Source organism: Loxodonta africana, chromosome 10, assembly GCF_030014295.1.
Source record: "Loxodonta africana isolate mLoxAfr1 chromosome 10, mLoxAfr1.hap2, whole genome shotgun sequence".
Classification (NCBI taxonomy): domain Eukaryota; kingdom Metazoa; phylum Chordata; class Mammalia; order Proboscidea; family Elephantidae; genus Loxodonta; species Loxodonta africana.
Genome location: NC_087351.1, coordinates 43741885 through 43768214, shown reverse-complemented (window position 1 = coordinate 43768214; position 26330 = coordinate 43741885). Strand labels below are relative to the sequence as shown.

General features: G+C 37.9%; 1 protein-coding gene across 6 annotated transcripts in view; it reads right to left on the bottom strand.

The window, feature by feature from the left end:
- Window positions 1-26330, bottom strand: part of NUBPL (NUBP iron-sulfur cluster assembly factor, mitochondrial) — a 245809-nt gene that overhangs the window by 8364 nt on the left and 211115 nt on the right. For all 6 annotated transcript variants that reach the window (XM_003408450.4, XM_023546096.2, XM_023546098.2 and 3 more), the window contains 2 exons: window positions 6663-6783; window positions 2314-2396 (listed from right to left, as the gene is read on the bottom strand). In XM_003408450.4, the coding sequence (XP_003408498.1) occupies window positions 2314-2396; window positions 6663-6783 (204 nt within the window). The remainder of the gene's footprint in view (window positions 1-2313; window positions 2397-6662; window positions 6784-26330) is intronic.

Genomic DNA, 26330 nt, shown 5'->3' with positions numbered 1-26330 from the left:
TGACTCGATGGCAATGGGTAGGGGGTTTAATATAGGACACAATAGGTGATGCAATGGGAAGAGGCCAAACATCCGGAAGAAACACGCTTGCCTTTTAATCACATCTTATCATCTAATAGCCCTGTGACTTCTGGAAAATTATTTAACTTCTTTGAGCCTCAACTTCTTGATCTGCAAAATGGGAACTATTTATGTATTGCATTAAGTTGCTGGGAGAATAGAAATAATGTAAATAAAATACCTAACAATGCCTGGCACACTATAAGTGCTGTTACTATTATTAGGAAGATTGATAATAATGAGTGCCTATAACCTGATGGAACAGTGATTAAGAGCTCAGCTGCTGACCAAAAAGTTGGCAGCTGGAATACACCAGCTGCTCCTTGGAAACCCTGTGGAGCAGTTCTACTCTGTCCTGCAGGGCCACTGTGAGTCAGAATCAATTTGGCAACAATGGGTTTGGTTTTTGGTTTGGCCTACAATCTAAAAGGAAGAACTAATATCTTCTATGGAAACATGGCACCACTATTTTTTTCCTTTTCATGGCCATGTCTAAATCTTAAAATTGATCAGAAGTCTTCATATTCAAGGCTGATGCTGTGATATATGAAATTCTCAGTATTTTTACAGAGACTTCCCTAGCCTAGATCACAAAAGTCCTAAGATTACCCTAAGACATCCATAAATGTCACCCAACAAGAGTAAAACAATGGCTCTAATATTTATGCAAATATAAATTAGATTATAAAGACATATAACTCCAAAAAGTGTCACACCATTATTTAGATTTTTAAATATCATCCTTGAGTGATTACTGTGTGTTCTATTTTATTACATTCCTTTAACTTCCTTGAAATGCTCCTTGCTTTTGGAGAATCTCAAAGAAAAAAACAACAATGTACAGGTTAAAAAAAATATAGTAAAAAATCTAAATATATAATTGAAATAAATTAGTAACTATTCTTATTCATAAGGAATCAGTATAAAATGTTTTTAAACAATCTGTTCTCAGGAGGCATCTAAAAGTATATAATTAAAAAAAAAAAGCCTCAATTTTCATACAAGTTTTTATCCACTGCATTAAGTAAACCATGCCTATGGGTAGTTGGGACTGTCAGACTTTAATTCTGAAAGAGAAATAATTACGACTTTGCGTACCTAAAAGATTTCTAAGAAAACAAAATTTAACATTCAATACCTAAAAAGCAGAGAAAAGAAAAAAGATGTCACACTGTATTTACTCAGAGATCATATTCCCAGCAACTCAATCATCTGTACTATAACTGCCAATCCTAAGAAAGGGAAAGGACTTCTGAGCTCCTAAAGAGATAACTCACTATGTCCTACTTATACAAGATTCATGACTGTCAATTTACTCTGACTTTATTGACAGCTCTAGCCAAGCTTGGCTCTTTTATTTTCTAGTTCACAGAAGATTAGATAGAGGAAGCAAACTAGACTTGAAAAGGTAGCATTTAAAGATGTACAAAATAATCCTATTCTAAAGTAACACCCATTAGCTAATGGAAAAAAGAAAAACAATCAAAAGATAGATTAGGGCCATTCAGCAAAGGAACACAAAAACTCTATATACCAGATGTACTGATGCACCACATAATGGTACCAAACTGACATACCAGATGATGATTTGGTTTCGAACTTACATAGCAAGTGCTACTTGAAAAAAAAAGATATATGTAATTGATTTTATCTCTATTTTTTAAAAAAAGATTAAAATAAAATATTGTATGCCTAAAATCATAAAGCTTCAGAAACCCCAAGAATCTATTTACTATATCCCAAAAGATATTTGCTAATAAAACACTACTTGTCTTGCCATCCCACCTCCCCAATCATGTTTATTAAAATAAATTAATGAAAATCTCATCTCTAATGGTTTATAAAATTTCCCTATATCCAACTCAATCCTTTCTTGTATTAGGTTCCCCTCTCCCAACAATCAGTTCAACTTCTAAGGAGGAAATATAACAACCCCGGGCAGTTAGATTATTGTTAACCAGCAAAATAAGAATTTTACGAACTCTTGTTGTTCATGTTCTTAGTGAGAAAACTGATTGGGTGATGATTCTTTGTAGGTGACTTTGTTCAGCTGATAGTTCAGGGCCAGTACTGGCATGTCTACCTCATAAAACAGTGAATAACGTACAGATGCTTTGGACAGGTTAGCTAACCCTTGTTTACATACAGGCACTATAAATGCTTGGTCTTCTCAACATTCTTTCTGTACATTGAAAATACATATCCTGTAATTGTAAAAAGAAATAAAAGCATATGTTTTAAAATACAGCTTACCTCATCACTTTCAGGCTGTGAAAACACAATTGGCTGGCCCGTATCTGAAGTTTCTCTTATGTTAAGATGCAAGGGAACGTCTCCTAAAAGAGCCCACCAGATATCCATTAGTACCAGAAAACTTCACACAGGCATTTGGAATTTCACTATTTGAACTTCGGAAAGAAACAAAATCTGAAGCTAAGTAAATTCAAATCAACTTAAGTTCCGACTATCCTCAAATTGTTAAATCTCTGAAAAAAGAGATTTCGGCTAAAAACTATGGGCAAAATATTCCAGCTGAGGGGGGTACAGCAACTGCAGCGGTATTTATGGAAGCTACATGGCCACCACTCGAGGGAGAAAGCCTCCGATTTATTCTTTGCTGGAGGTCTTCCAGCAAGGAATGGCTTAGAAGACATTTGTAAATCATTACTCCCTGTAATGCCTGGTACAGATACATCACACCACATAGTAAGAGGACACTGAAGAGGAAAAGATGGGGAGGAAAACGCAGTTTAAACAAAAGTACAACAGACTCATCTTCCTGGTGTTGCAGATGAGTGGGCTAGGAGAACTGTCGAAAACTAGGTCAGGTCTGTTATCTCAACTATCCGCCTCTTTATCAGAGAGAATTACTTTTTTCTTATATTTATTAATCTATGTAGCATTATGTATAACTTGTGAGCTTGATGAGATCTCAGGAAGTATCTGATAAGAATCTCTACTGTAAAGATAAGAAAACCAAGGTCAGAGAGGTTGTACACCTTTCCTCAGGACATTTTACAATTACGCGTTCAAATTTAGGAGTGGAATGCTCTGACACATGGATAGGGTCTTTCCACTGCGCCGTCACAAATGAGGCCAAAGGCTGAGATCTGAAATGCAGTAAAAGGAGCCATAAGTAGAAGGGTTAACTACTTATGGTACAAAGCATTCTCAACTGCTCCAAATCCACACAAAGGTTATTGAAATGTGCATGTGTTCATTTAAATCAGCATTCAGCACTATACCAGGCAGTGTAAATAATACACAAAGAACATATGTTACAAAAATACAATCTTATTACAATTTATTAAGAGCTCAGCTGCTAAACAAAAGGTCAGCAGTTCAAATCTACTAGCTGCTCCTTGGAAACCCTATGGGGCAGTTCTACTCTGTCCTATAGGGCCGCTATGAGTTGGACCCAACTAGATGGCACCTAACAACAACAACAACATTACAGTTGATATTATGAAGTACATTGCAGAGGAACAGATATCCACACCCCTCTTGTCAGCAAGTTTTGAAATCTTAATGTTTTAAGTCTTTCCTAAATATTCAATAGCCAATTGACAAAAATACATGAATATTTTGGCATCCCTTTAAAGAGTAGCTTTTCAGTAAATTTGATGTCTACTCAATGGATCAACTTAAGTCTCTGTAGGAAACTGTCATGAGGGTTTACAGGGGGAAAATAAGTTACAGAAAATGCTTAGAAACCCATAGAATTTTTTCTCTTAATTTATGAACTGTCATTATAGTAAGGAATCCTGAATGCTTTCATTTCCACTGCAATAATAGAAAAACCAAAAAACAAAAAAACTCACTGCCATTGAGTCGATTCTGACTCACTGTGACCCTACAGGACAGAGTAGAACCACCCCATAGGGTTTCCAAGGAGCAGGTGATGGATTTGAACTGCTGACCTTTTGGTTAGCAGCCAAGCTCTTAACCAGAAAACCTCCTCCTTTATGTAGCCACCTAGCGACTTCATTTCTGCCCTCCAGGGACTCACAATCCTACCTGTAGGTGTGGAAGAGTAGACTAGGAAGAAGAGAAATCTTACTAGAAAATACGTGGCAGAATGAGAGGGGTAACAGGCTAACAGTTGTAGTTGGAGAGGCATAAAAGGGCCTGCAGGTGTGGGGAATGAGCAAGAAGTAGTCTGGGCTTAAAAATATCTTTGAGGAACTAGATCTGAAGGAAGTGAGGGTATATTCCAGACACGTAATAGATTGAAGGGTTTTTCTCTGAGATGGTTGGAGACCTTAACTATTCTAAGTGTTATTGTCCCTATAAATATAAATATGGATAAAGTTTCTGAAGAGCCATTTTACAAAAAAAAAAGAAAAAATCCTTTAAAACACAACTCAATGGATAAACAGACTTCTAGAGAGTCAGTGAAGGATAAGGGTTCCTAAAGGGTTCAACTGGTCAGGAGGCCATGGCTAGGAGAGCTCTTTTCCTGCTTTCAGCTCCTCCAATCTCTTCATTACTGGAGCCCCCTGCTTCAGTTCAGGGACCCCACTCTGGGAACCCATGACTGCATTAAAATGAGGAGTTGTGTCCTTAACCCTGTGGCGACTCATGGAACATATAGAGCCCACCTACATTTTATGCCTCTGGGGTTTCTCGGGAAGCTGCTTTCCCACTTAGGCTGCATGCTACTGCACGGCTAGAGCCTCTATTAACTGAAACTGAAAAAACGGGCGTGTGCTGCAAATTATTGTTTTTATAGGATATTGTATTATGTGGAATATCCTGGAGGTATGGTTCGCAAAACTTTTGTCTCTTTTAGTGGGAGATAAGCTTCTATTTCCATGTTTCTGTGTGTTATTTGGAAGTTGCGTTACTTGCAGTGATTCCATGTTCACGTAAATACCTTATTTTTAGGTGCCATTCAATGTACACACCTGTGATCCCACCAATCATACCTCCAGAGTCCATAAGGAAACAGGTATCCCACATATTACCCATAATAAAAACCAAAAATTCAGACACAGTCAAGGATTCAGTCATGCTTTCCATTACTGAAAACACATGGTATCCAAAAAAAAAAAAATTCAAAGCAGAAAATAATTCAGTCACCAAAGGTTTTAAGTAGGGACTCTGAATTATTTTTCCCAAAACACTGTTAGACACAAAAGTCTGATGCACTATTCACTTTCTGTGATCAGTAATCAGTGTTTCTGATACATTTTTAGGCTAAATGTACATTTGTGAACTGCTGGTTAGAACGGAACTTCCATATGTGAGATCATTTCTCTAGGAGATACGCTGCAAATTCTAAATAACTGAGTTAACAAAACTGTACCAACCATTTATAACTTAGAGAATTACAATATTGCCAACATAATTCAATAACACCATTATAATTACACATTTACTTTATTATATAAGTGAGTGTCAGTCTGTTATGTTATTATGCAGATTTGGGAAATTGAACTTTCTAGGTTAGTTAAATGAAAATTGGTTGCAGAACATAATTAGTCCCTATAATTACAGCAATGTATCAAAAATACATCATTAGTATTCACCTGGCATTGTGGTGGCTGCTATATGCACAATACCAATAATACATTTAACTTCAACTTTTAGGAGCTTAATTATAATACAGAATGTTTTGAAATTCCTCAATCTCTAAGGAATCTTAATTTTTAACTACCCTAAAAGTAATAATTCACTCTATGCCTCCCTTATTTAACATTCAACATCTGGTCTTTGCCCACAACAGAAACTCATTCGTAATTATAATATCAAAACATGTTTTCTAAAAAGTCCATTAAGTTGCTCGTGGACTTTTGAAAAACATGTTTTATACAAAATATGTTTTGTTTATTTAACACATGATTTGAGTTTTCCTCAAAACACTAATTAATCTTCAATTAAGTGCTGTAAAGAGTGTATACAATGTAAATTTCAGGTGCCATATTTTATAGACATGGCAAACACACAGACTAAGATTACAGAAAGCATGCAGAACTGATCAGGAAGACATTTTTACATATGTATTAGAACTGATGCTTCCAGAGGTTGCTACAACACATAAACAGGTATTTTCATATATATTTGCTTATACTGGAAACCCTGGTGGTACAGTGGTTATTAGCTTGGCTGCTAACCAAAAGGTCAGCAGCTCAAATCCACCAGGTGCTCCTTGGAAACCCTATGGAGCAGTTCTACTCTGTCCTATAGGGTTGCTATGAGTTGGAATCGACTTGATGGCAACGGTTTTGGTTTTGGGTTGGTATTTGCTTATACTGAGAAAAGTGTCCCCAAGTTAACAAACAAATTGATGACCATTATTTAAAATGTAGGCTTCAAATCACAGTACTCAGATCACAAAACTCAAATCCAAGTTATGGGCCATTTTTGTCTGTAGGAGAAGTTATTATCATAGCTGGCAGAGCAAATCTTATTCAAGAAGCCTTCCACTAATGAAGTATTCTAAAAAGGTAAAGAAAGGTTAGCACACAGGATTGCACTATACTAATTTAAAACACAAAACCAAAGCAATTCATCATTTTCTGAGACCCTCTTCATACCATGCCTCATCCTCGCTTTCCCTTCTGTCACTTCCTATGCAAAATAACATCCTATGGTCTTACCTAGAATATCAAGATCGAGGGTCCGTGCCAGTTTCCTTGCACCATCAGCACCAAAAATGTGAGTTTTGTGTTTACATTTTGGACACTGGAAAACACTCATGTTTTGAACAAGCCCCAGAACCTAGAATCATAAAACCACATTTAAATTAAAATATAATTAGATAAGATCTCAATACATTATCTCATCAAGTTTTTACTAAGTGCCTACTAGGTTCAGGTAATACATGGTCCCTGCTTTCAGGGAACTCTCAAGGTGGTGGGAGAACAAAACATGTAATTAACTTTAATAACATGTGATAAATATTAAAGGGAGATGAATAAATAGAGACCAAGAATTTCTGCCTGGGAAGAGTAAGAGGAATCTTTGAGTTGCCCTTAGAGAGTTGTTTCTTCAGGTTGGGGGTGAGAAGAGTCGATGAGGCCTACAGCGGGAATTCTAGGCAGAAGGGGGAGCACAAGTCAAGGCGAGGAAGCAAACCTGTGTGAAGCCTATTTGGCCTGCAACCAAGTGGGTGGTCAAGGCAGTAGTAGATGGTTTGGTAAAAAGGTGAATGTCGGATGATGAGAGGCTAAATGCAATCCATGCATTTGAAGCTTTCTTCTTCACACAACAGAAAACCACTGAAGTCTTAAATATTATGAAGATGGTATAGAAGAGGATACACAGACTAGTGTTTTAGAAATTTAGTGCTGATGACAATATGGAGAAAAATTATCAGGGAGAAACAGAGGAAAACAAATAGTTAAGAGGCTAACTGTGGACAAAGTCTCATAGTACCCGTTGAAAAACCTGTTGCCGTTGAGTCAATTCCGACTTATAGCAACCCTAAAGGACAGAGTAGAACTGCCCCATAGGGTTTCTAAGGAGTGCCTGGTGGATTCAAACTGCCGATCTTTTGGTTAGCGGCCAAGCTCTTAACCACTATGCCACCGGGGTTTTCAATCTCATAGTAGTAACAGTTAATGTGCTTATTATATGCCAGGCCCTGGGATAAGTGTTTTAAATGTACCACCTCATTTACTCCTCACAGTAACTTTATGAGATGGCTACTTTATCACCCTCATTTTACACCTGAGAAAACTGACACAGCTAACAAAGGACTTAAACTCAGCTCTTATCAGAATGTTATCATTTGAAATAAAATTTTAAAGTCTTATAGAAAATGCCCATCTCTTTCTCTGAGTTTCTGCACTTCTGGCACAAAAAATAGATACTTAATAAACACTTGTTGAATAAATAGACAGGCTCTGCAAATATAATCCTTACTCATGTTCTTTTTAATCCTACTGTCTTATTGATGAGAAGTGGTCACTCTCTTCCAGAATAAAAATGGAAAATACTCCACTATCAGAGGCTTAGAGATAACAATGTCTGCATGATCCTATGAATTTCATCAATAAGATTATCAGTATAGGAGACATCCCTATTAGAGCATTTGTATTTTAAATGAAGAATAGAATTGATAGTCCACAATGGGACATACAGACAAGAAAGTGATCAGTTGTTATTCTTTCTGAAAAGAGCAACAGGAAAGATTAAAGTTGCCCACAATACATATAAACGAAACAAATATTGAGGGACATAAATTTGTAGCTAAGCATTTTCCAAGCATCAAGTAAATGCCCATTTCGCTGATGCAGAATATCACAAAAAATAAATCACACTCTGTGCTTTGGTAATTCAGTACCATTGCTAGAATGTTACACAAAACACAGCTTAATATCACATAGCTTATTTGCTTATTAACTATGTCTATATAATACACTCATTGCTTGGGCAGTTTTACTGTCATTTATATTAAATGTGATCTATCTCCTGACTATAGGGCTCTCAACTTAAACATAAAAATATCTCTCAAGAAATGGGAAAAGGAAAAACACTTAAAGGATGTGAAAATCTAGGTGAGGGGTGCATTCCAATCCAGAGACATGGGAAAAGCATCCTACCCTTGAATTTCTTAGATTCTCCAGGACACCAGAGTATATAGCAACAGTAGTTTGCGTGATCTACTTCTTATCAAATTGTTCTCTATGGACTGTATAAATGTCTTAGACATGTTCTCTACAGACTACATAGATGCCACAGACATAAAATATAAAACTATAACCAAACGATATTTATTGAGCTCCTATCATATGCCAGGAACTGGGCTAAACACAAGGAGTTGTAAACAGTCGTGAGCAAAACAGACATGATTCTTGCCCCATTGGAGTTTGTGCTCTAATTGGAGAAAAAGATTGAAAAAAAAATAGTGAAAAATATGCTTATAAACTAGAACAGCTTCTCTAGAAATAAAATACCAGGATATTATGAGAACGTAAAACAGACAGGACCAAATCTACTCTGGAAGTCAGAGAGGGCTTCTTTAAGAAATACTTGCCCTAAGAATTAAAGAATAACCAGGGAAGAACAAGGATAAACTGGGGGGGCGGGGGGGGGGGGACGACATTCAAGACAGAAGGAGGGAGCATTTGTCTCCTTACAGGAACTGAAAAGCTCATATGGTTAAGGTGTGGTCAGTCTGGAAAGGTAGGCCTTCTCTGGGTTATATATTAAGAAACGTGGGTTATATAATGAGTACAAAGAGAAGTCATTAAAGGGTTTTATGCAAGAGAGACCATTACACCTGGATTCTAGTAGGCTCGTTTCTCAGGGATAGTAGGGTTTTAAAAACAACATGGAATAGTGGAAAAAAAATTAAAATGGCTTATTTTTGTGTCTTTGTTTTCTTTGTTTCTTTACACAAACAAACACAAAAGTAGAGTTGTGTTCTCCAAAATTAATCAAGAGAGATATAACTATTCTCTCTCTCTATATATACATACATATACATATCACTGGTTCTGTTCTCTAGAGAACCCTAACTAAAAAAGACCTAAGACAGCACTTATTTCTAGAATTCCCTCATCTGAGGAGATCCCCACACTTTAACCATTTTGCTTGATTAAAAAAAAAAGTTGGTTTGGAAATAGAACAAAATGGAACAGAACAGACCAACTGATTAAAGTCATTGATTTACAATGGAAATGACACTGCAGCGTATATTAATTAGATATCCATATGGCATAGTGGTTAAGCGTTTTGGCTGCTAACCAAATGGTTGGCAGTTCAAATCTGCCAGGCGCTCCTTGGAAACTCTATGGGGCAGTTCTACTCTGTCCTATAGGGTCGCTATGATTCGGAATCGACTTGATGGCAACGGGTTTATGGAAAATAACGAATCTTGACCCCCACCTCACACCATATACAAAAACTAATTCTAGATGGATTGCTGAGCTAAATGTGAACAATTAAAAAACAAACAATTAAACAATAAACAAACAATTAAACAAGATAATATTCTAATAACCTTATTTTTTTTTTTTCCCAGTGTCGTCGGAATAACCTTATAGAATACTTAAAACCAAAGATTTTTCAAGCAGGACACAAAGAAACACTGAACATATGTGATTTTTTTTGTTGTTGTTAAATTGGACTACATTCAAATTAAGAAATTAATCAAAAGACACTTTTCAGAGAATGAAAAAGCAAGCTATGGAGCAGAGGATGATATCTGCTATACATATATGTAAGAAAGGACTTTTATCCAGAATTATATAAATATAACCTACAAATCAATAAGAAAAAGTTAGACAATACAATTTTTAAAAAAGGCAAAAAACTTAATGGCACTCTACAAAAGAAGATATCCAAAGACCACAAAAGGAAGTACTAAACTTCATTAATCATCAGAGCAGTGCAAATTAAAACTACAACAGCATAACACTCATTTACCATACATTTATCCTCAAGGCTATATTGATGTTGTTAGGTGCCACCGAGTCTGTTCAACTCATAGACCTTACATGTAACAGAAGAAAATGTTGCCTGGTCCTGTGCCATCCTCACAAGTGTTAGTATATTTGAACCCATTGTTGTAGCCACTGTGGGAATCTATCTTGTTGAGGGTGTTTCTTTTTCACTGACCCTCTACTTTATGAAGCATAATGTTCTTCTCCAGGGATTAGTCCCCCTGGTAACACGACTATATTAGGATAGATGAATGTCAGTATGACTAACATGAAAAAGACAAACAATACCAAATGTTGTTGTGGATATGGGAACAAATAAATCTCTCACACACTGCTGGTGGGAGTATAAATTGGTACAACCGTTTGGAAAGCTGTTTAGCAGGATCGACTTAAGCTAAACATATGCATATACTGTGGCACAGTTGTTGATGTTAGGTGCCATTGAATTGGTTCTGACTCATAGTGACCCTGTGTACAACAGAATGAAACACTGCCTGGTCCTATATCATCCAAACAATCATTGTTTTCTTTGAGCCCATTGTTGCAGCCACTGTGTCAATCTATCCCATCCAGGGTCTTCCTCTTTTTCACTGACCCTCTACTTTACCAAATATGATGTCCTTCTCCAGGGATTACAGCCTAGGAAACCCTATGGGGCAGTTCTATTCTGTCCTATACAGTTGCTGTGAGTCGGAATTCGATTCGATGGCAATGGGTTTGCTTTTTTTTGGTTTTATGTCCTAAATAGGAGCCCTGGTGGGTAGTGGTTAAGCACTCTGCTGGTAACCGGAAGGTCAGCGATTCCAACCCACCAGCTGCTCCACAGGAGAAAGACGTGGCAGTCTGCTTCCGTAAAGATTTACAGCCTCATAAACCCTTTGGGACAGTTCTACTCTGTCTTTTAGGGTCGCTATGGGTCAGGATCCACTCTATGGCAAAGGGTTTTATATCATAATTACCTTATGCATTCTCCTGTTTCATCATTTGGGTTGTTTCCAGTCTTTGGCTACTATAAGTAATGCTTCTGTGAACATTTTTACACATGCCTTTTTTTGTTGGTTATTAAAAACAAAAACCCACTGCAGTCGAGTCGATTCTTACTCATAGCGACCCTATAGGACAGAGGAGAACTGCCCCATTGAGTTTCCAAGGAGTGCCTGGCGGATTTGAACTGCCAACCTCTTGGTTAGCAGCCGTAGCACTTAACTACTACGCCACCAGGGTTATTAGGTTACGCATATTTAGCTTCGTAGATAATGCCAAAGTTTTCCAATAAAGTTCCACCAATTTCCATTGTCACCATCAATGTATGAAAATTCCAGCTGCCCCAAACCCTCATCAGCATTTGGTATTCTGTTTTTTCTAATTTTTACAGGTATGGTGAGCGTGTAGTGGTATCTTGTGCTGGACTGTTCAATTGTCCACCTGTTTATGTTGGGAACTGTATTTCCTAGAGTTCTCTTCCCTGTATGTCTCCTGGTTAAGGTATGGCAAAAGTAAAATGGCATGAAATTTGGGATGTGGAAGGGATGCAGCAAGCATTACACTTTAAAAGTTTTCACTGGTTAGAAGTGGTGAAAACATGGCAGAGGGAAGGCACGTTCCAGTGTGTCCTCGCTCTTCCCCAGTCTGTGTCTAGGCGTCCTTTACATTGTGGTTTTAATTTGTATTGCCATAATTATTAATGAGCTTGAGTATATTTTTACATTTTTATTGGTCATTTGTATATTTCCTCTGTGAAGTACCTGTTCGGGTCTCTTGAATATTTTTTTCCATTGATTATGTTTTTTTCTTCTTGAATTGTAAGAATTCCTAGTATTGCTGAATGCAATCCCTCTGGTGGTTGATTCTCAATAACTTTTATATTGATTTCATATGGAAATGATAATACACTGAGTTAAATATATTATTAAAATTAACTTCATTTGTTTCTTTTTACTGTTTTTAATGTGGCCACTAATAACTTTAAAATTATGTTGTGGCTTATATTTCTATTGGACAATGTTGCTGGAGAAAATTAAAATCTAATAGAACCCATTTTGGTAGTTCTGCTCTCTAATGGTTTGTTAATACGCTCAAAATGCACAAAAATATTTATTAGGTTATTTATTAGGTTATTAGGTTATTAGGTTATTATTATTTTTAAAAACTGAACAGAAATGAAACATTTACCTTCAAGATTACAGAGTACAGATAAACTGTCAAGTTTCTCTGCTTTTAGCTGGAATTATATCAACTGTCAAGTTTCTCTGCTTTTAGCTGGAATTACATGTATGTTTATTTCATTGTGTTCAGAAGCTCATACAACAGTTTTATACACACACATGCACACCCTCACACACACATTTATATTTATTTGATTAATTAGAAATGAAAAAACAAATTAGTTATTACTTAACTTTTTTTTTTTTTTTAACTTACGCAGACTGTGTGTCAGACAACTCCTTCAAAACATGGGATTAGTTGGGGGAAAATTTAAAAGTGTACCTTAAGTATTAATAAAGCTGGGAACCATTGTCTTTGTTCATTGAAAAGCAGTCCCCATTAATCAATGAGGTTTTGATCATTAACCAGTGACATTTTGCAATAAAGAAAAATATTGGAATATGCGTATTAGAGTATTATGCTTAAAAAAATTCTCAAAATAGGAAAGAATTCATCATATGACTCCCTCTTTTCAAAAAAAAGCTTTACATCTTCTGAATACTTTACATATTGTTAGGCTATTTGTGTTTATTGTAGAGCTATTTTGTATATCCTTTGATGGCAGAAACATTAGAAAGCAGACACTCTGCCACAGCTTAATCTGCATAATACCATTGAGATGCAGCTGTAAGCACGTGAAATCATTTTTTAATGTCTCATCAAAGTATAAGGTCCTTTTTTCTTTTTACCTCAGCTCTTTTACTGAAAGAAAGCAAATATTACATGCCTACTGAACACCAGCCACCACAAACCTTTCACATGTAATTCTTATGTTATTCCAATCCATCATTGACTCAGAAGGGTGCTTCTTTTATTAACTTAAAAAAAATTGACCCTCCTGAAATACCAACATTGCTCTGAATATTGGATTTTTGTGTCTAAATGTATTGAATTAAGCAGGCCGAAAGGGACCCAGTTTTTTTCTTGGCATTTTAACCCCAGATTCAGGAAAGTAACAAGCAAGATTTTCAGGCTACTATATATGTAATCCAATTTCTCAAGGTTACAATCAGGTTAAAGTCTTGCCGGTTGGAACCTGATGCAGGATTAAAAGATATGATTTAAGAAAAAGTGAGGAGGAAAAACAAACTGTTAAACAGAGAAGGAATAATATCTGAAATAGATTGGCTTCAACAGTACTTTTCAGTTTTCTGTTAGCTCCAACTAGTTTTTTGGTATATTCCTTGAAGCCTGTGTACAGATATTATAATTTGTTTAAATGAGATGGGCATCCTTCAGTTCTCTTTCAGAAGAAGTAGTCTGGCATAGAAAGAACAACATGGAGGTCTGAGTTCATGCTCCCCTCAGGGACCAACCAACTAGCTGTGGGGTTCATGAGCTATAACTCAACTTCTCTATGCTTTGAGTACTTCATGCCTAAAATATATATGTACCTCTAAAGTCTACTATTATAACAATTAACATTCAGAGCTGCCCTTTCCGTACCATGTGCTAAGGGCTATGCTAAGTACAATATATATATAATCTCATTTAACTGCCACAGTGACCTATGAGATGGGTATTATTATCCCTATTTTACTGAAGGGAACACTGAAACAAAATTATTTGCTCAAGGTCACACAGTTAGTAAATGGCAGAGCCAAAACTAGTTGGGTCATTGGTTTGTATGTGGATGTCACCAAACAAGATGACAAGTATATGGACTAGAGGATTTTATGGATGAAACTGGGTGGCCTGAAACAAGGACAAGCTAATATAAAAAAAAAAAAAGCTAATATAGTTTAGCGTGAATACCACAGGCATAAGGCAGGCCTGATTTGAATCATTTTCCCCACTCACTGATACATTCGAGTTTTAGATTTCATCCCCTTCTCCAAGATGCTAGGCACAGAACTCCCCTTTATCACCCTCATTATACCTCTCTTGACCCTCAGTAATATCTATTGCCCTATAGTCCTCCCTGTTCTTCCAATTAATTAGCTTCCTCTGGCTTCACTTGTCCAACTGAACAATCAGAGCCCCAGTGGTAAGACAATTTGATGAAGACTCCTCTTGAATCCTAGAATCTCTTGCCCTGGGATAGTCCATGATGTCCACAGTAGAAAAACTCAATTCTGGATTACCCTTAGAAACAGCAGTTAAGAGTGTGGGCTCTGGAAAGCAAATTGCTTGGGATGGAAGCCAAGATGTCCCCCAAACAGATGGGTAACCTTATGCAAGTTATTTAACCTTCTGACCACAGTCTCCTCATCTATAGTGGGGAAAATAATGGTATCTACCTCATAGGATTGTTGTATAGGTTCAAAAAACGAAAACAAAACAATCAGAGATCCTGGAGAAAGACACAACTGAGCATACATCTTCAGTCTCTGAGATGTAATTATGGCCAAGATGAAGCATGCTACCCAGTCTTATAAAGGTTATTGCTAAAGAAAAGTCATTAAAAAAAAAATTACCCAGTTGTGAAAAGGAAAGCTGTATGTCAACTACTTAGTATGTGTTCCTAAAGAGAATTCAAATAGTACCTTGCAAGGACTCCAAAGTAAAAAATGAAGTCTCTTTAAATACATCAAAGGTAATAAACTTCCCAGAGAATCAAGTATGACTACTTGATGATCACAGAGGAAAAACTATGCTGCAGGATGAAAAGGAGAGAATAAATGTGTCACTTTCCTCCATTTTCATGGAAGACTACTGTCATGGATTGAATTGTGTCCCCCAAAAATATGTGTATAAATTTTGCAAGCCATGATTCCCGGTATTGTGTGATTGTCTACCATTTTGTCATCTGATGTGATTTTCCTATGCATTGTGTTGTAAATCTTATTACTAGACGTTAACGAGGTGGATCAGTGGCAGTTATGCTGATGAGATCAACAAGATTAGATTGTGTCTTACGCCAATCTCTTCCAAGATATAAAAGTAGAAGTGAGCAGAGAGACATGGGGACCTCATACCACCAAGAAAGCAGCACCAGGAGCAGAGCACATCCTTTGGACCTGGGGTGTCTGTACCTGAGAAGCTCCTCGACCGGGGGAAGATTGATGACAAGGACCTTCCTCCAGAGTTGACAGAGAATAAATTTCTCTTTGTTAAAGCCATCCACTTGTAGTATTTCTGTTATAGCAGCCCTAAATGACCAAGACAACTACTTATTTCTAATTTTTTTTTTTTTTAATGCTAGAGATATTAAATAAAACAGGCCTTTCACAGTTCAATGGACAAACCAGATGCTAAAAAATGGACAACTGTGGTGCGATGGATTGCTTTTATGTGGCCTTTCTTGCCACAGTCTTGTAACTCCCACCCAGGTGATTCAGTGGACCTGTGTGGATAGGGTAATTGTGGCCCACCAAGCCATCCTTCCGAGTTTGAGGTGAGCCATTCCAGAGGCAGGAAAGAAGATCCCACCACCACCAACGAAAAACAGCCAGGTGTGGAGAGTATGTCCTTCGGAACCAGGATCCCTGTGCTGAAAAGCTCCTGAACCCAGGAAAAAAACAGCCATAACACTGAAGACAGCAAGAAATGGTGGCAGAGAAACAGTGGCAGGAGAGACTGGCAGGAAAAGACCAGCAGGAGAAGGCACACTGGGCTTGCCAGCCCATGGAGCAGGAAAGCTGAGTGCCTTTGGGCCGAGACTTACTGGTGGAGTGGGGTGCCTCTGGGCACTTATCGGCAGGGGCTAAAAGAGCTTTGTAACACTTGCCTGAGCAAGGCAGAGGCCAAGGGGCCACAGACAGGTGTGCCTGCGAAATGGCTGGGAAGAAGCTGTCCTGATGGAGGAACTATATCCTGAGTTTTCCTGAGCCTGAATTGTAACCTCTTACTCCTCTAATAAACCCCATAATCGTCAATACTGTCTGTGAGTTCTGTGTGGCCACTGCAGTGAATTATGAAAGCAAACAGAAGTAGAGAGAGCCGTGGGAGGGATGGTTGGTGTCAGAATTGGTAAAAATGGCAGAGAGAGGAGGTATGTCTGATCTCCACCTCATAAGAATCAGCCATGGGGTGTTGATCTTGATTCTCCTTCCCCCTTGTGAAGTAAGAGGAGGTCAGACACTGCCTCTACACTGTTTTTACAATAACTTATTGCCATAAATGGTTACTTTGTTAGAAAAATAATAAACCGCAAATCTGATCCTTATCACTAAGAAGGGGTTTTACCTAGCAACCTGTAGGATCCTTGATAATGAAATTGGAAACTATGAAAAATGGGAAAAAAACATTGACAAAAGTCACATACTTTAGGTTTTGGATAACCTAAATTTTCCTAGAAGGCAATATGATTATTAACCCTTACAAGTAAATCCTAAAAAAGGTCCAGACTATAGAAGGATTTTTGGTTTTGTTTTTGTTTTTAACCAGCAGAAAAAGTAAACCAGAGGGAAAGTAAAATTTCAATCTCTCTTTTTTAAAATAAAAAACTATTTGCAGAGCTAAAGTTAGAGGATTTTCAGGATTATTTATAAGGATTAAATAATTTCAGTGAGCAGCATTAGGCTTAAGCCTGTGTATTTGTTACCACGTCACCTGTGGAACAGGCTGCTAGTTGGTCATCAAAACCTATCTTCTCATTTTCCTTGGCACATCACCACCATCACCACCAGCTGCCATCCAGTTGATTCCAGCTCATGGTGACCCATGTGTCTCAGAGTAGAACTGTACTCCGTAGGGTTTTCAATGGCTGATTTTTCAGAAGTAGATCGATCACCAGGTCTTTCTTCCATGGTGCCTCTGGGTGGACTTGAACCTCCGAACTTCTGGTTAACAGCCGAGCTTGTTAACCATTTGTACCATCTAAGGACTCCCATTGACAAAGCTAACCTTATTTTTCAAGGTCCCCGGGGAACGGGATGTATGGTCACGTGACTGATTTTCAGCTAGTAGAATTAAGTAAAAGTATTTTTGCCACATCTATAAAAATCTCCCATGTTCCTGTCTCTGTGCTTTCTCTTCTGGCTAGATAAAATGCAGATGGCCCCAAGGATGATCTTAGAAGTCACCTATGAAAATGGCAGAAACTCCAACAGCTTAAGTGACTGCATAGAAGAAAGCTATCCTGCCCACCTGTTAATCTACCAGTACTCTGACATGAGCAAGAAATAAACTTCTATTGTGTTTGGTCATTACATACTTTGAGTGTATTTGTGACAGTAATAATCCTAACCAAGGTAATGCAAATTTTAAATAGTGCATAATTTTAGACTTTAAATAACGTTAGCAACTTAATAAATCTATACACATACAGTTTTAGAAAGGCTCAACTAAAATATTCAAGAAATAAGGAAATACCAAAGATATTATTTATCTAAAAAATGTGAAATTTCTTATTAAAAAAAAAAAGTCTGCCTATATAACAAATAAGGACAAATAAGGGAACTAGTCATATTATAAGGCCAAATACATTCACGATAACATTCTAAAAGGAAATTATAATAATATTAAATGACACTTTATTAATATCAATTGAGCGTTTAAACATTTTATTAACATCAATTGAGCGTTTAGATTGTGCCAAACACTATACTAAGCCTCTTACAATCACTGACTCATTTATTTCTCACCTCAACCATCTGAGGGAAATACTATTATAATTCCTATATTATGGATGAGAAAACTGAGGAACAGAATAAGTAATTTGTCCAGGTCATACAGTTAAAAAGGGACAGAACTGAGGCTTGAACTTTATCATGCTCTTCACTATGATGTAATACTCTATCATCTAATAAAACTTAGAAAACTATCTAATTTCCAACCACAAAAGAGGTTATATATTTGGAGAATAAGATCTCTAAGTTCTAAGAAATGTGTGTGTATAAAAGGCTATAAACATACAGATAAATTACGAGTCTGGTTCTGTGAAGAGAAGGGTTGGTCACCAATATCATGTGATGAGATTATTTCTAAAAAGGCCAGCACCAAATCGTTTTCTCTACCAGCGTCTTCCTCATCAAACAGCCTTAAAACAGCCCTCACAGAGAATAAGGGCAGGGCTTTATCACTGAAAACTTATATACCTCTTATATCTACTTTGTTGTCACTGTGAGCATAAAGATGGCATCTGGTAGATTTATTAACTGCAGCATTACTCTGGAAGCCCTTTTTATTTCTGCCTTTTCTTTCCTAACACCCCTACCCTATGTAATCAGTTACTAAACTTGTCCATTCTTAACCTTTAAAATGTCAGTTACATTCATTCCCCTTTCCACTTTCACTACTAGTATTCTAAATCATATCCTTACTGTCTCCTACGGATTAAACATTGTTCTCCAGAAACATGTGTTGTAAATCCTAACCTGTGGTAGGAGTCCTGGTGGTGCAGTAGTTAAGCGCTTAGCTGCTAACCAGAAGGTTAGTGGTTTGAACCCACCAACCACTCTGTGGGAGAAATATGTGGCAATCTGCTTGTCTTGGCCATCTAGTGCTGCTATAACAGAAATACCACAAAAGGATGGATTTTAAAAGAGAAGTTTATTCTTTCATAGTCCAGGAGCCTAGAAGTCCAAATTCAAGGTGCTGTCTCCAGGGGAAGGTTTTCTCTCTTTGTCAGCTCTGGAGGAAGGTCCTTGTGATACATTAGTCTTCCCTTAGTCTGGGAGCATCTCAGCGCAGGAAGCTCAGGTCCAAAGGACGCACTCTGCTCCCAGAGCTTTCTTGGTGGTATGAGGTCCCCATGCCTCTCTGCTCACTTCTCTCTTTTATATCTCAAAAGAGATTGGCTTAAGACACCATCTAACCTTGTAGATCCCATCAATATAACTGCCATTAATCTATCGTATTACATCATAGTGATAGGATTTACAACACGTAGGAAAATCACATCAGATGATAAAATGGTATACAATCATACAAGGGAATCATGACCTAGACGAGTTGACAGATATTTTGGGTAGACACAATTCAATCCATGACACTGCTTCCCTAAAGATTTATAGCCTTGGAAATCCTATGGGGCAATTCTACTTTGTCCTATATAAAAAAATAATTCGGAATGGACTGGATGGCAGTGTTGGTTTGTTTGTTTTTTATACCTGTACTTATATTCCTGTTTGGGAATGGGTTTTTTGTTATGTTAATGAGATAGTATAAGTGTAGGTTGTGTCTTCAGTTAATCTCTTTTCAGATATAAAAAGAGCAGATTAGGCATAGAGAAGCAAGCAGAGATGGGGGAAGAGAGATGCCAAGCCACATGAAGGCTGCCCAGGAGCAGAAGCTCAAAAGAGACAAAAACCTTCCCCTAGAGCCAAAAGAGACAGAAAGCATTCCCCTAGAGCCGGCACCCTGAATTTGGGCTTCTAGCCTTCTAACTGTGAGAAAATAAATTTCTGTTTGTTAGAGCCACTCATTTGTGGTATTTCTGTTATGGCAGCACTAGATCATTAAGATACTGCCTATCACCTAGACCAGTGTTTTTCCAACTTTCTGACTGTCTTACACTAAGACAAATATTTTACATATTAATTAATACAAACACACACATATATATGTGTGTTTATAACTGAGACCAGATCTTTATGAAATAACACTTTCCCTTACAAAGAACAATTTAATATTGTTTAAAAAACTTTTGGTTACACCCTCACTGTATTGATCTCATGACCCACTGGTGGATCACAACCTGCAGTCTGAATAATCTTGACTATTGTAAATGCCTCCTGTCTCCACTCTCCTCTGGCTCCAATCCTTTCTATTCATCTCCATCAGATTAAATCTTCTTAAAGCTCCATTCTAATTATGTCTACTTCCTACTCAGCATTTGTTATGGACTCCTCTTATAACCTTAAGAACAAAATCCAAATTTCTTAGCCTGGATTTAAGGCTCTACCAAACCTGGCCCTCGCATAGACACACTCAAACATATTACCTCAACTATAGACAAGCAGAACAACCCTGAAGGCAACTTGTGCTTTCCTGATTCTTTTCAGAATGAATTCTGTTCCTCCCCCAGATATGCCTATGAAAATGCTATTCCATTCACTCATTCAGTATATAGTTATTGAGCAGCTATATGTTCTAGACACAGAAAGACATAGGTAGTTCCTGCACTCACAGTCACAGAGCTTACAGTATGATACTATAAATGCCAAAGTATTGACAAACATGAAAAACCAGTTATAAAAGGGAAAAGAGAGTGCTGTTGGATCACATAATAAGAAGAGTTCACCTAGTTAAAAGGGTCAGGGCAAGTCTCCTAGAGTTGTTTAAAGGAGTTACCAAGTAAAAAGTGAAGGTAAAAGAGAGGTGACCCAGAACTCGGAGGAGAGAAACACTGTATAGAAACTTCAAAGAAGCACAAGAGCAGTTTGGCTGAGGCAGGGAGAAGGCAAGGCAGAGTGGCCTGTGTGCTGGGGGTAAAGATCACAGATTGTAGATGGTATTGTATGGATCCCAGGTCAAATGCCAGTTTAAGAAGAATTTATTACATGTGTGCCATGTAACTGAGTATTAAGGATGTTTAAGGTATGTTTGCTTGCCCTCTAGGAAATTACACTCTTCTGTGGAGATTAACAGGTAAACTTGTAGTGAGATAAGAGCTAAACCAGTTATATGTACAAGTAGTTCAGAGAAAAGATTATTAACTTTTCCTGGCAGGTTGGGAAAAGTTTCCTAGAAGAAGTAATACCTGATCAGGGATTTGAAAAACAAATGTGAGTTTTCCAAGCCAAATGTCTTATCAGGCAAGGCACCAGCGTGTGCAAAAGTACGGGGACAGGAAAAAATCATAGCTTTTCCATGAAATCCTCCTTGATATCCCACAGGAGAAAATGTCCTCACGCTCCTTGGAATTTAGGGCTACTGCACCATAATGGGAAACGTTAGTGGCTCAGTGGTTAAAAGGTATGGCTGTTAGCCAAAAGGTGAGCAATTTGAATCTACCAGGCACTCCTTGGAAACTCTACGGGACAGTAATGGGGAAACCCTGGTGGCATAGTGGTTAAGAGTTATGGCTGCTAACCAAAAGATCGGCAGTTCGAATCCACCAGGTGCTCTCTGGAAACGGTATGAGGCAGTTCTACTCTGTCCTATGGGGTCGCTCTGAGTTGGAATCGACTCATTGGCAACGGGTTTGGTTTTTTGGTTTGGCACCATAATGTAGTCAGTCTACAGGATGACAAGATACTTTAAGAAAGAGCCTCCACTTTTTTTTTTTAATCACCAATAGAAGCTTATTACTGTCCTTTGCTTACAGAAGGCATTCAATATCAGTAAATTTATATTTGTGGAATAAATAACCATTATTGAATAAAAATTAACTAAATGATATTTTATGTGCATAAGGAATAAGAAAGGAAATATACTTTAATATACTTTTCAGTAACTGGGAAGATCACCTACGAAGGAAGGGCTGGATAGTGATAGCCTCTGTGGCTCAAAAATTCAAATGGTAGTGGAAAAGCTCCAGATCAAGTTGCCTGGACCTCCCTTGCATAAGAAGGCAACAAAAATGCATGAGAATGACACCACACATAAAGTACTCATCATTAAAAGTATGCAAGATTGAAAATATTTCCTTATTTAAAAAAACTTCTATCTACAAATACTGAGATAATCAAGGATTTGGCAGAGTTGGTATCATTTTAGGCAGAGAACAGAGAATTTGTTAGTTCATCTCTTCTCCTCCTTCCATGAGCTTTAAAAAACCATTTAACTTTAAAATGTTCTCATAGACATAACTAAACTTTGTCCATACCAATGAATTCCAATGACATCATTGTTGCCACGGTAACTAATGCACTTCAAAAGAGGAAAAAGCAGAGAACAAGACTAAAAACCAAGTGAAAAATGGAATGAAGTGGTATTAAATAAAGCATAACATTTCTCCTTTGCATTTATGGAAAACTTTCTGATTTCAAATGCTTTACTATTACTTAGAATCCCAGGCTCTTAAGAGCCAGTGGGATATCAGAAGTCATCAAATCTACGTCCCACTAGTAGCAAAGATCCCCTTTACAATGTTGGTGCACCATAGTAGTCCAACTGCTTATAGAGCTCAGTGTGGGAAAGTTCTCACTCATTCACTCTTAAACATTACTGAACGCCTGCCTATCTTGCTCTGTAGGCTAAAGAGATGATTAAGACATTCCGCCTCATTTTAAAATTTTTATAATTTAGGAGGCAAGAGAGGCATGTAGTAATTAAAATGTAAGGGTGAAAAAAGAGTACTATAATAAAGGAACAAGAAAAAATAAAAAAAGCCAGAGGAAGGAACCATTAATTCCAAGTAGAAGGGTTATGCAGTTCCAATGCCTTTCCTTTCCACTCTGTTTAAGCCCCACACACCCATGACCAGTTCTTAGACCTTGTCATGACCCAGAACTGCTCCAACATTAGCTTTCTTATCATAATCAGCTCTTTTACTCCCTAGCTAATCCCTGTACTAGTCCCAATATCCTCAACCTTTATCTTTCAGTGACACCTACCTAGCAATAGCCCAGTGTGAGCTGGGTGACCAACCCTCTTCCCCACTGCTACATCCAGTCTGCTGAGAGCTGGTGAAGAAAATCACAGAGACACGCAGGTTGGTGCCATAACAAACTCATGGTCTTTCTCCAACCTCATCTGGAAGAGTCGCAGATCTTCCTGGCATCCCCTTCAACTTTCCCTAGCCACCAATCTTTTCTTTACTGATAACTATTATAAATCTTTACAACTCTAAAATTTTCTATTCCCTCCCACATGCTCAGGAGCCTTGTCTCCTACTTCACAGAAAATACAGGTCATTGGGTAGGAAATCTCAACTTCACATCCACTTCCCCAGAGCCCACCATCCCTGCTGACGAAGAATGTGTTCCTTCTTCATTCTTATTTCCCACTTCAGAGGAATGAGGGGCACTCCTTCCTGCCCAAGGATAACCTGAACTTTGGATTCCCTCTCTCAGTCTCTTCTCCCACACACTGTTAAGAACCTCTCACTTTCAAACACTTCCTCACCCTCCTATTGTCTTGAACTTCTGTAGCTACTTCTTTTTTCTTGTCAAACATCATTCTCCCTGGCTTTCATTCTATTTCTTGGCCGGCTCAATCTCAGTTTCTTTTCCTCCCCTTATATGTTCCTGGGATCAGTTCTCACTCATCTTCTTTTATCACTTATAAATACTTGTAAGTCTTAACCTTTTCTTGCCTATAGATTTTTCTGAGAATCCTAGAAATGGTAACGGGTCCTCTCCCCTCAGAAAAAAATATACCTATGCATGTAAACAAAACTCCTTAAAACTAGACCAATAAACAACACCATGATAAATGGTGAAGAAACTGAAGTGGTAAAGAAGTTCATTCTTCTTGGATAAACAATCAATGCCCTTGAATGCAGCAGTCAAGAAATCAAGCAACATATTGCATTGGGAAAATCTGCTGCAAAAGACCTCTTTAAAGTGTTAAAAAGCAAAAATGTCATTTGGATGACTAAGATGTGCTGAACCAAGCCATGATATTTTCAATCGTCTCCTATGCATGTGAAAGTTGAACAATGAAAAAGGAAAGCCAAACAAAAACTGATGCATTTGAATTGTAGTGTTGGTGAAGAATATGGACTTCCAGAAGAATGAACAAATCTGTCTTGGAGGAAGTATAGCCAGAACGATCCTTAGAAGCAAAAATGGCAAGACTTTGTCTCACTTACTTTGTACATGTCATCAGGAAGGACCAATCGCTGGAGAAAGACATTAAGCTTGGTAGAGGGTCGTTGAAAAAAAGCCACACAGTGGCTGCAATGATGGGCTCAAACAGTGGAGTTCCTGGTTGGCAAAAACAGTTATCGACTACTAGTCAAAAATTTGGTGGTTTGAACCCACTCAGAGGCACCTCGGAAGACAGGCCTGGCGATCTGCTTCCAAAAGGACACAGCCTTGACAACCCTATGGAGCAGTTCTACTCTGTACACATGGGGTTGCCATGACTTAGAATCAACTTCATGGCAACTAACAGCAACAATTCATATACATGTACATAGCAAATAAACATTTAATAACAATGGGCTCAAATATAGCAATGATTGTGAAGATGGTGCAGGACCAGGCAATGTTTCATTCTCTTATACATGAGGTGGCTATGAGTTGGAGCCATCTCGGTGGCACTTAACAACATGCACATAGCCACAGTATTTTGTATTTAATATCAGAAGATTCACAGATTCCCTACTCCCTGATCCCATGAAGCAGCTTGTCAAAGAACCCCAGATCAGGAGCCATTGCTTTGCTTAATCATTAAAGATAATTGCTGAATTTCCAAGTTTCCCTCAATACACTTTCTGGTCAAGAGTCAAAACAAAAAGCAGATGGTTCTGATCCTTGCTAATAGACTAATCTTTTTACGTTCACGAAAGTTTTTATCGCCCTCTCCATCAGCATCCTGAATACAGTCTATTTGCTAATAGATTACTATACAACTATAACTGTTTTTATGAAAACAATTTTTTTTTAATTTATTGTGCTTTAGGTCAAAGTTTACAGTGCAAATTAATTTCTCAAAAATTTATACACAAATTGTTTTGTGACATTGTTTGTAATCCCTGAAATGTGTCAGCACCCTCCCCCTTTCCCTTTCTACCCCAGGTTCCCCATGTCCATTTGTCCAGTTTTCCAGTCCCCTCCTCCCTTCTTGTCTTTGCTTTTGGGCAGGTGTTGCCCATGTGGTCTCGTACACCTGATTGAATTAAGCAGCACATTCTTCACATGTATTATTGTTTTATAAGCCTGTTTAATCTTTGGCTGAAGGGTGGACTTCAGGAGTGGCTTCAACTCTGAGTTAGCAGGGTATCCGGGGAACATAGTCTCAGGGTTTCCTCCAGTCTCCATCAGACCAGTAAGTCTGGAATTTTTTTGTGAATTTCAATTTTGTTCTATACTTTTCTCTCGCTCTGTCCAGAACCTTCTATTGCGAGCCCTGTCACAGCCATTGGTGGTGGTAGCCGGGCACAATCTAGTTCTTCTGGGCTCAGGCTGGGGAAGGCTGTGGTTCATGTGGTCCATTAATCCTTTGGACTAATGTTTTCCTTGTGTCTTTGGTTTTCTTCATTCTCTTTTGCTCTGGATGGGATGGGACTAATAGATGTATCTCTGATGGCCACTCGCAAGGTTTTAAGGCCTAGATGCTACTCACCAAAGCAGGATGCAGAACATTTTCTTGATGAACTATGTTATGCCAATTGAACTAAATGTCTCGAGAGACCATGGTACCCCACCCTCAGCCCCAGTAACTCAGTCCCTCAAGGCATCTGGATGTGTCTGTAAAGTTCCTACGATTTGCCTTGGTCAAGTTGTGCTGACTTCCCCTGTATTGTGTGTTGTCTTTTTCTTCACCAAAGTTAACACTTTGTCTACTATTTAGTTAGTGATCTCCCTTCCCCAGTGCCCCTCCCTTGTAACTACCAAATATATTTTCTTTTCTGTCTATAAACCTTGTCTTGGGTTTTTATAATAGTGGCCTCATACAATATTTGTCCCTTTGTGACTGACTTATTTCACTTAGCATAAGGCCCTCCAGATTCATCCATGCTGTGAGGTTTTCACAGATTGATCATTGTTCTTTATTGTTGTGTGGTATTCCACTGTGTGTGTTATTGTTGTGTAGTATTCCACTGTGTATATGTACCATAATTTGTTTATCCATTAAAGGGCACTTAGGTTGTTCTCATCTTTTTGCTGTTGTGAGTAATGCTGCAATGAACATGGGTGTGCATATGTCTATCCGTACGACAGCTCTTATTTC